This window comes from Lagopus leucura, unplaced genomic scaffold, assembly GCF_019238085.1.
Source record: "Lagopus leucura isolate 7727_CA_CO unplaced genomic scaffold, USGS_WTPT01 Super-Scaffold_100008, whole genome shotgun sequence".
Lineage (NCBI taxonomy): Eukaryota > Metazoa > Chordata > Aves > Galliformes > Phasianidae > Lagopus > Lagopus leucura.
The window spans coordinates 15,852,233-15,863,797 of NW_024962265.1; the positions used below are offsets into that span (position 1 = coordinate 15,852,233).

An 11,565-nucleotide genomic window follows, 5' to 3' on the forward strand; every position below is an offset into this window, starting at 1 on the left:
TTTTGAGTATCTCTGCAGATGGAGAACACTTCAACTTCTCTAGGCAAAATTCATGAAGGACAGTCTCTTGCAGCTTTTTACATCCACCCATTCAGCTGCTATCCACAAAATCCATCTGACTCTACTGTTACATTCTGCTGCCACACCACGTCCCCATCCCTCATCCACACCAAGACCTGCTCCAAAAAATCCCAGATTCCATCACAGTGAGGCTGAAGTGTAAGGTTTTTGCTACTCTCCATTAGGGCTGGGACCATTGGCATGGGTATGCAGCAAACCAGAGTGCACCCGTGTCCTCACTTCCTGCAGACAGGTTCCTGCACTAGGTATGGGCATTGCACAAAGAGCAGGCATGGTTTATGTGCAGGTAAAGTTTATATGCCAGGCATAAACACTACTACATAATATTGCTCATTTTTTATTGTAATGGGTAATATCCATGAAGAAGAATTTGACTTCTCATTTTATAAAACTTACAGATATTGAAAGGTAAAAAAAAAAATGAATATATAGAGAACACAAAAAAGTATTACATGGAGGAAAAATATTTTTTGGTAAGAAGAAATGGCATTTCCAGAAATCTCAATTTCCTAATTAATTATCTCTGTTAATAAAAGAAAAAAAAAATCATAGAATTTGAGTCTGAATAAAAGACTTCAGATGAGTGAATAACAGTGTATCATGATATTTGTTGATCTTCTCATAAAACATGTTGAGTTTAATACAATATTTTTGTTTGTTTGATGAAATTTGTCCTAGATATAGCTACTCAGAAAAAGCAGCTATGTGTTGGCTGGAAACTGATTCAATGTCAGAATGTTAATATCATGGGTTATCTCATTATGTGCAACATGATAACAAATTTGCCATGAATATTACATAATTACACTAGGTATTACCAGCACCAGAGACTAGGCATGGAAGCTAAGACTAAGTAAATCAAAGTTTTCTGATATCAATCTTCTACAATGGCCTGTCTTTTTCATAATTAAGCACATTATACATTCATTGTTAAAATTATAGAAACTATCTTGGGATCAGGCAAGAACAGATTTGTCTCCTCTCAAGGTGACTACCCACATAAATAGCTACAGAATCAGCTTCACTTTTATACTTTCTCCTTCTGCCCTGTAATTCTTGATTTATTATATGTACAGTGACACTGTTTCAACAAGGGGATTTTAAGTGCCCCATTATGGAATCATTGATTGATGCAGATTTGCCTAAGGCAGAGACGAGAACTGAACTGAGCTGCCATACATCCTGAACAAATGCTGTAATAACCAGGATGCCTTGAGGACATGGTGTGGCATCTGCCCTACCGTCACCACTCTGTTCTCCTCTAAACATGACACATAGTTAGAACGAAGGATTATAGGTGACTGCCTTCATGAACGGCATCTGGGATAAAGACCCAAATGGATAGCAAAAATACTTACAGTCCCAATGACAGAACAGAAGGTAACTTTGTCCTTGGTATTTTCTACTGGCTATTTACTAGTTATGTCTTAAGTTACATCCATGTGCTGACTCAGTGTTTAGAGCCTGTGACAGGGCATATAGCTTTCATCATGTTCTGTAAAAGGATAAATTTTACTGGAAGCCTTAGATGATAGTCAAATACTTTTTAAAGAATCACACAGAATCACACAGAATCACAGAATCACCTGGGTTGGAAGGGACCCCAAGGATCATGTAGTTCCAACCCCCCTGTCTAGCAGGGCCACCAAACATACACATTCAGATCAGGTTGCCCAGGACCCCGTCCAACCTGGCCTTAAACACGTCCAAGGACGGGGCATCCACAACCTCCCTGGGCAGCCCGTTCCAGGGCCTAACCACTCTCCTAGTAAAGAACTTCCCCCTGACATCCAACCTAAATCTTCCCTCCTTCAACTTAAAACCATTTCCCCTAGTCCTGCTGTTATCAGCCCTTTTGAAGAGTTTACTCCCCTCCTGGGTGTAGGTTCCCTTCAGGTATTGATAGGCTGCAATGAGGTCACCCCGCAGCCTTCTCTTCTCCAGGCTGAACAAGCCCAACTCCCTCAGCCTGTCCTCATAGGGGAGGTGCTCCAGCCCCCTGATCATCTTAGTTGCCCTCCTCTGGACCCTTTCCAAAATCTCAATGTCTTTCTTGTACTGAGAAGTTTTAGTCATGCCAGCATCCAACTTGTATTGCTTTTTTTGGTTTTTAATGTTATTATTTAACAATAGTCAATTACTTTTTAAAGGATAATCACAGTTGCTACAGACCTCTGGAGATTGTATATTCCAACCTACTTGCTCAAAGCAGTATCAACTAGAGCACACTACTTATGAAAGCTTCTAATTTCCACACAGGAAAGTAATGATTTGTTTGAGAGATTTCCTGATTACACAATGTTAGGTGCTTTCTGAAACATGGTGTAAAGATAAAAGAATCACTGTTTCATTCTACTCTGAGAAGCAAGTAGTTAAATAGGCAAGTGGGGAATGCAAACAAATCATATTGTCTATAAGTCTTGTCAATTCTGGATGAAAATTTTAGCTTTTAAATCTGAAGCTTTAGTTTGTCAAGATTCTTGTTTTCTGATGAAGCTTCTTACTAGTCACTGAGAAACCACATTGCTGCATGGTGAATTTAAATAATTCAAGTTCCGTCTAGGCAGAACATGACTCTACTCACTGCCAGTTGTTGAGATGACTTCTTAGCAACATATTAGTAGAATGTTTGTGCCCTGCCTCACTTTCAATTAGAACATTTCATCATATAGCTTTAAATACTTTATAGAGAAATCATTAAATTTTCACAGTTCCAGCAGAAACTAAGGAAAAGAAACATTGAAACAATTGTTAAATAGCTGCTCAGAAAAAAATAATAGCTTAGCTATCAACAGATGTCAGTTCCCAGAAAGTGATCCAGTACTCTACCTTCAGACAGTATCACCTCTTGTACTACAATAATCTTTGTAAAGAAGTGATGAGATTTCCAGCAAATGCCAGGCAGAAACACTTGCCATATATGCCCTCAACTCTCTGTTGTGCATTTGAACATCAAAGGAAACAATCACTCTTCAGAGCACGCTCCCTGAAAGACAAATGCCAGGGTCATGCAACTGCCAAATCTACAATTACTTCTTTTTCTCAAATAGGTAGTTGCTGAATATATAGGATGTACACCCACAGGATACCTTGATTACTCTATCCTGGAGAACTACATCTTACAGTCATAAGAGAAAGTGAGGGAAAAGAAAACAAAATATATTTTTGCGATCCTACAGTCTTTAACATTTCTATGATGTGTAAGTTAACAAACTGTGTTATGTCATGCAAAGAAAGCTTATAAAAGGAAATTAGAACAAAAACAGACAAAAACCGAGTACGTTACCCCAAAAACCTTTTTATTCTTTCCTTGCTTAAATCCTATTGAAAAAGAGTTTTGTATGATAATGGCTACATATCAAACACACGTTTTTCTGTACTTTCAAAATGACAACTGAATGTTCCTTTCACTTTAATATATTAAATGAAACTAGATCTAACCCACAACAGATTTTATAGTTTATATAATTTCCAACACAGAAATTTGCTCAGTTAGTTATGATCTCATATCCTTCCTATTCTTTATCTATATACTGAAACAAAAATGATCTACAATAATTTTTATTTATTTTAGTTTTATTTTGTCACGTCCTGATCTTTTTCTTAATATTTAAAAATAACTTCCTAAATTGCCTCTGTATACAAGTTAGTTATTTCTGCTATTACTGTCAGATCCAGTCTATAGCAGCACTGTAGCTCAGGTAATGACTCACTTCTGAATGCTTTGATAATTTGCTAAACTCCAGAATATTTCAATAATAGCATTCCAGATACCTGTTTTTTTTTTTTTTTTTCTGAAACAGTGAAGGTTGCTAAGTTACAGAAACGTACTTATCTACCACATCAGTTGTAGGCACTTCAGTGCAAAGAAATCTTACACACCCACATCATAAAAACAAATATTTTATTAGTAAGTGGTATAAAGAGATGCATTTTATTTTAACCGCACCTTAGTTCTGACATTTGAGCCATGTTTGCTTTTGCGTATTAACTGTTACTATGTTTCTTTAGCTCAATATTTTAAGGATCTAAATGAGAATGAAATATTAAGAAAACAACAACAACAACAAAACCATTAAATTTCTTGGTTATTTACAGTGAGGATTTCTTGAAAAACGTGCATAGACTTTGATAAGATATCATATTGCCATTATTTTTCTTAAAAGTGTAGACTTGCATTTGTCACACACTGAAATTAAAATGCATGGTTCACCTTCAGACTTTTCCTGAAATTTAGTGTGAATTCTATGAATACTATTTGGTCAGAACAATAATATGGATGTTTTGACAACAGATCAGTTGTACTGACATGTACAAAAATGTTTTCTATAGACAGTGTACTTTTACTGTCACTTTTTTTTTTAATGTTTTTCTGTTTGTCTTTGCAAATAACTGGATAATTGGTTTACAGTGATAGTGTAAAACTTTAAATATTTTGGGTTTTTTTGTTACTTTTTCAGTATTAACCTCCACTGCCTTTTGTCTGAAAATTCTGGTGAGATAAAATAATAAGCTGACGTTACATAGATTTTTTGTATTTAAATCATGTCTATAATATTGTAAAAAAAGCATTTCTCTTAATGTTAGCACATTTAAGCAGAAATTCCTTTTTTTTTTTTTTTTTAATCAAAACCTCGAATCAACTAAAACACTTTACCTAAAGCTAAAACTCAATTATTGGCTCATATATTATTGGTTAGTAATTCTTTACTATGTGCATGTAATCACTGCCACAGAATTTAACCACCATCTACTTCAAATTTCTCTTATCAAAGTAAATGAAAAAACTCAGAAAGAACAGAAGGTCTCTGCGTAAGACCTGAAGAATGTTTCTTTCCCTCTACCCTCTACATGCTCTGTGCTAACAGTATGTTAGGATTTATCCTCTGAGATTGCACCTGTAATAGAGGTCAACATCACTGCACATGCTTTACAGGTCTGACATTCTAGCAGAAAGCAGTGGTGCGTATACACATCACGCACAAACTGTCTGACACATAAATACAGCATACAACAGACTTCAAACTATGCCTGTTTGAAGTCAATAGAAACATTTTGCTTGTGATTTTAGTCAGAGCAATGGCACACCCTATCTTAATAAATAGCATAACTATTATTTTAATTTCCTTGTAGACATTAACTCTGCCAACAGCAGTGGCAGAACAAGAGATCTGTGTCCCTGATTGTAGGGGAATAAATCTGATTTCTGACAAGCTTTGACATACAGCCTTTACTGTGGGTTTCTGTTTTCTTATTCAAGGTATACTTGCTTTCAGACATCTGTCTATCGCTTTAATCATTGTTTCTACATCTCTGCACACTCACAGGTTTGAATACCGGGAATTTGTTGGAGGAAAAAGTATTAGAGGCATCAGGCATAACACAATATCCTTGAAAATGACCATGGGCAAAGACGTGTCAAGAAGGATACAAACACATTACTTTAAGGTCATGTCCTGCCACTGTTTCACCACGTAGAATTTCAGTCTATGAGTAGTGTCCCTCTAATGTGACTTATTTCTCAATACACCACATAGCAGAACAGCCAGACCATTGCTTGGGCTCAAAACATACACCTTCCTAACAACAGTTATTTTTAAGGAATTTTAAGGCTTGTCTTTGACAAACAAATCAGAACATAATATGCCTCACATAAAACTGTTATGTGGATAGCTTTGTAGGCCCCATCTCAGTAATCCTTGTTCTCAGAGCGCAGTACCTTGCTTTCTGAGTAGCCAAGTAGTTCTCAGCCAGCAGAGTTAGCCTGGTCTCAAGTGAGCAATGTCAATTTTCAGAACTAGCAAGGCAATACTTTCACCTCTGCAAGGCTTCAGGCTTTATTTAGTTGAACAGTAATCATGATTCCCCTTTCCTCAGAGTTAAAACTGGATGTATTTCCAAGGGAAATCCCCTTGTATAACCACAGACTAATGGGCAAACTATAAGATTTGCTTTATAAAATTCTATGGGCTATACTGAAAGGTATAGCAGCGTATATAAAGCTGCAGCTATTCCTCATGGCTTTAAAGTTTATTAATTTATATGTCACACTATATATCTCTTATCAAGTTACTCATGGTTTTTCTCCTTCTTGTAATAGTTAAAATATATAATTCAACAGTATGTTCAATACATGCAGGTGTAATGGAAATCAATTTTCTTTTCACATATCCAGAAAATGGCTTAATTTACATGTTAGTCCTGGAATTGCAATGAACAGTAGCACATCATGCTGGGGTATTTTTGTTGCTTAATACTTATTTACATTTGTTTTGAGAATAGGGAATTTGAAAGTCCAATTCTTTTTAAAAACTCATTATGCAGTAGTACTTTATAACATCAAATTGAACTAATACTTCAGGATACCAAGGGAGGCATGGAATTTATATTGACTTACAAAGGAAATCTGGTGTCTAAGTGAGGGATAGAAGGTGTTACATAAATGTAATCTCTAAATGCAAAATAATAAAAAAAGCTTTTTTAAATGACATGGGGGTGGAGAATAAAGCTTTGCAAGTTACATTCTGATTTTTAACTGTAATATAAATAAATTCCAACTGTAAGTATGGCCACATCCTGGGAGAGGATGTTGTGCATATGTATACCAAAGTGATAGTTAGCTACATCTCTGTGTTCACACATGAACACTTGAACACACATGTAGGCATATGTTGAACACGTTAGCCTACTGCCCTAACAGTTAAGGTTGAAGATGACCCTGGTAGAAAATCAGATCAGAAGATCAGACACAACATTGACAACACTTTCATGATGCAAAACTGAATTTATTTCCAAGTACCTAACCAAGTTCAAATACACTAAATATATACAAGAGGATGTGGTTGGGATATTTTGTGACCTAGCTTCTCTTCTTGTTTGCCATCCCTGCCTGTACCCAGAGCATGACCACTTTGTACAAAACTTCAAAAATTAATTTGAAGACACTGCCATGGAGACTTCAAATTGAAAGGCTCAAGTATTTGGGCCCTTTTAACACACCAAGGTTTTTTTATTACCCTGAAGACTACTGAGCATGGGTGAACTGGAGCCCCTAAGCAGAGTTCCACACCAACGCATCCCTGACCCGTTAGTGACAGAAACCATGTGCCCAATAAGGACCACAGATGAATACAGGAGGAAACTACAAGAAAGACATCAAGGCCCTGGAGCTTGTCCAGAGGAGGGCAATGAAGCTATGAGATTAGGAACACAATTCTTATGGGGAGCAGCTGAGGGAGCTGGGATTGTTCAGCCTGGAGAAGGCCCGGGGGAGACCTCATTGCTCTCTACAACTGCTTGAAAGGAGGTTGTGGTGAGGTGGGGCAGGACTCTTCTCTCAGGTGAAGAGTGATAGGGAGAAGTAATGGCCTTCAGTAAAGCTAGGGGAGGTTCAGGTTAGATATTAGGAAAAAAATGTCCTCACAAAGTATGGTGAGGCATTGCAACAGATTGCCTAGGGAGGTGATGGAGTCACTGTCCCTAGAGATTTTCAAGAAAAGGGCACAGGACACACTGAGGGAAATGCTCTACAGCGGTTGCAGGCGTGGGCTGACAGTTGACCTAAACGATCTTACTGGTCTTTCCAACATTAGTGATTCGACAAACGTTTCTGTGACCACAGATGTTGAGCCGCGCAGGTGATGGGGCAGGCAGAGGCCTCAGGCCCCCTCCCTTCCTTTGGAAACGCCGTCTCGGGAGCTCCGGGGGCTCTGGCCGGGCGCTGCCTCCTTCTCTCCCATCGCCTCTCCGAGCCTCTGAGCTCGCCACTCGCCGCCACCGCCAAGGGCCCCCGCACCGCGCCCGCAGCGGAGGCGGCGGCGAGCGGGATCGCGGCTGCAGCGGATGCGCGCAGGTGGTGCGGCGCCGGGAGAAGGGCCGCTCCGTGCGCTCTTCACCTGTGGGCGTGACCACCGTCCCTCCTCCTCCTCCTCCTCTTCCTCCTCCTCCTTTTTTACTTGAAAGGCCAGCGTCGCTCTTGCTGCAGAGATTACGAGCGGAGCTGTGGCTGCGCAGCGGAGAGCGTCTCGTTGTCACTACTGCCCTGCGCGAAGTGTCCCGCTCGCCGCGAATCCGCGGGACAGGCCGGGAAAGGGAGCAGGCTGGGCTCGCCGCGGGGCGCCGCTTTGCCTGGCGGACCGGACCGTCCTTCCCCTCTGTCTCCATCCCCGGCCGCTGGCGGGAACCGCCGGTCTCCCCGTCTTTTCCGCGGGATCGCTCTCTCCCGTCCGCGGCGCTGTCCGATGAAGCGTTGATCGGGCGGCAGGTAGCGGCGGGCTTCCCTGGTGCCCCGGCCCCGCGGCTGCCATGCGGCGCGGCGCCGTCAGGCGGTGGGCGCCCTAGTGCGGCGCTTGGGCGGGTGGGGGGCGGAAGAGGCCACCCCGCTGCTGGCACCGCCTCGGCCCCGGTCCGTGTCTGAGGAGATCCCCTCTCCTGGGAGAGGGGGAGGAGAGCGAGGAGAGAGCGGGATAACTTCTGCCCGTTGAAAAAAGAAGGAGAGGAGGACGAAAAAAAAAACAAAAACAAACCGCAATCTCGTTTGTGGGACGTCTTCAAAGCTCGGCGTAGCGCCAGGCCCCCGAGTTCCCATAGGACGCACCGACGCTGGTGGACCTCGCCACGGCGGCAGGAGGAAACCTGGTTGCAGTTGCCGCAGCGAACTCCTGCACGCCTTAGAGACTCCTGGGCTTTCCGGCTGGAAGATGCGTCCTGCCGCAGGAGCGTGCTGCTGCTGAGGAGCGTGCGGCTGTGGAACATGCTTGCCTTTGGGATTATGTGTGGAGAAAGGCCGTCGGTCCTGGGGAGAGCTGGCTGGTGAACCTGTCTGACTTTGTCCCCTTCTGGGGAAGTGGCTTCAATGGCTCCATCTCCCAGGAGAAGCAGTAGGAAAGATGCCAATGCCTTGCCAAGCATGTCCTCAACTTTCTGGGCTATCATGATCCTGGCTAGTCTCCTGATCGCTTACTGCAGTAAGTACATGTTTGTCCTGGTGCTTTTCCTGAATGTAAATCCTCAGGTAACACTTCAGGTGAAGGCTGAGGTTTGAGTCTGGCAGGTGCATACTGCAGCACATACTACAGTTTGACTCCTCTCCTGGTAAACTAGGTAGAGTGACACTTTATTACTGCTGTTTCTTGGAAGCGCAAAGTGTCCTTAGGTTGAAGATATGGTGTATCTACTGTAAGCATGAACGTTTATTGGATCTAAGGAGCTGACTTTTCAATTGCAGTAACAGTGATCTAGTGTTCACTGTTACCAGATGTTACCCACTTCTCCCTCTGTGTACATGCTTTACTACTTCAGTCCACATTTCATCAATGGGAGCAATTTTGCTTATGTTAATTCCTGTAGGAAGCGTATACTTAGTCAAGCGACAGGTGCCTTGACACCTCTTGGATCATGTGTGGTTCTCTGACTGTGAAATTGCACTGGAACAAGCCAGGATACTCCCAGAGAACATCCTCAGCAGTTTAGTGAGCCCTTGTTATTGGTTTTAGGTTCATCAGTAGAGTGTTGCATATTCTTTTTCAAGCTTGGTAGATAGTCCATTAATCACACTCACTTGGAGATAAATCTCTAAGAATCAAGTGGCTGAAATACCAGTACTTTTAAAGGTCTGAATTTTTTCTTGTTCCAGTTCTATGATCTCAGGAAGTGTAATTTACAAGCAGTTATGCAATATAAATGTTATTACTACCCATTCTTTTGGGGAATGCACGTTTCACCATCATACCAGGTTAAGAATTTTCCAACTGGAGGAGTAGAAGCAAGCAAGCAAAATTCCTATGCAGTAATTAAAAACAAAACAGTAACTTATCAGGAGGGGCCTGCACAACTTTGCCAGAATGCATCCACACTGTATTTTCCCAAGATGAGTGTGACCTATAATATAGCCATAGTGTGTATTCTATTCCTTAGCTGTAATATGAAGACTTTTCTCTGGGCTTGTTGTGTTGGGCTACAATAGGTGGAGGTTATGATGAATAGGAAATGGATTCTGGTTTTCAGGAGCATGTCTGCTGCATTTTTTAACTCTGTTCCATTTCTTTCAAAATGTAGCACATTCTCCTGTTCTTCTATGTTGTTTTTTTTTTTTATTTTTTTTTTTAAAAAGAGTTGGCAAAGAAAACCTTTAATTCATTTCTCTGCACATTACAGGGATGCTGTGCTGACAACAGTGAGAAGAAGCTTATTCCAAAAAAGAATAGCATATTTTGTAATGATTTATAATTTAACACACTTTGCTTTGCACTTCTCATCTCAAAATCATCTCAAACAGGCCACTCTTCTAAATAATTTCATTTTGTACATAGATCTGTATTCTCATATTCAGTGTACTAATATGTAGGGTATACTTTGCAACACTTAAGATTTACAAGAATTGATATACATACCGAGGGAGAAGTGCATCAGTAAGAGCATGTTTGAGAATGAACAGTTCAAATGTAAAGGGAATTATTAAGGAATTTAGTAAGTTTGTTTTAGAAATCTCTGGAGGATCCTAAGCTTTTTATGAAATGACGTAAATTTTTCTGTGAGTTTATCTTCTATGAGCATAACCTCAGAAAGCATTAATTGTAAAGTCCTTAAAGATACTTTTGCTCAACAGTGAGAGGTTTGACATTGTTCTCTTTTTAAGGAGTAAAGCCTTTAACTTGAGTTGTTACATCTTCTTTATTATTGGCATTATTCACTGATACATGTAAATGTTAGCTAATAGGAAGACAATTTCTGATGTGTTTAAATGACCAGTTCCTAATTACTTCTCTCACTCAGTGTCAGTAGTTTTCCTCATGGAGTGCACTCTTCATGCTGTATAATGCTGAAAAACACTATGCAGCCTAAAATATGCAGTGTCAAAACACTCCACCATTTATGCAGTATTTCACTCATTTGACAACCACAATTCCAAATGTTAATGAAGCACCGTGTACACTTCATCTAGCTGTACTATTTGCAGAATTGCAAAAATGTTTTTTTCTGTGTAAAGGCTGAAGATATCTAAAAATCGAGGAAAAAAATACAGCTATTTCAAGGTAAAGTACTGCAAAATTTATGAATTCTTTTCAAGATAACCTAGAATTTATTCTTTTTTTTTTTTTTTTTCCTTCAGCTGATTTATTTAATTTTTTTTTTTTTTCTTTGAGAAAAAGCATAATTGTGGTGGCAAGGATAATGACTAGTTTGCTTTTTAAGAGAAAGAGTCTTGCATTTTTTTTTTTTAATGTAAATGGAGAATAACTTGACCATGTAAAAAGTTCTGTATTTCTCTACAAACCTCATATTCAGCTAAATTGCAGTATGGTTACTTATATCTCTTATATGAAGCAGGATTCTGTGGGGGAAAAAAAATAGTCATGTGAATATATTGTTCATGTTACTACAGGAACCTCGTTTTTGTTTTTCTCCCACTGTATCATTTGCATCAAATTCTGTGGCTCAAAAAAAAAAAAAAAAAAAAAAAAAAAAAAAAAAAAAAAAAAAAAA

The 11,565-nt window shown here is 39.9% G+C and overlaps 1 protein-coding gene across 1 annotated transcript in view; it reads left to right on the plus strand.

Annotated features, from left to right (window-relative positions):
- The first annotated feature begins 8,443 nt into the window (after positions 1-8,443).
- The window catches only part of TAFA5 (TAFA chemokine like family member 5), a 424,756-nt gene continuing 421,634 nt past the window's right edge, over positions 8,444-11,565 (plus strand). The window contains exon 1 of the mRNA XM_042872566.1: positions 8,444-9,047. Coding sequence (XP_042728500.1) covers positions 8,936-9,047 — 112 coding nt within the window. The 5' untranslated portion in view covers positions 8,444-8,935. The remainder of the gene's footprint in view (positions 9,048-11,565) is intronic.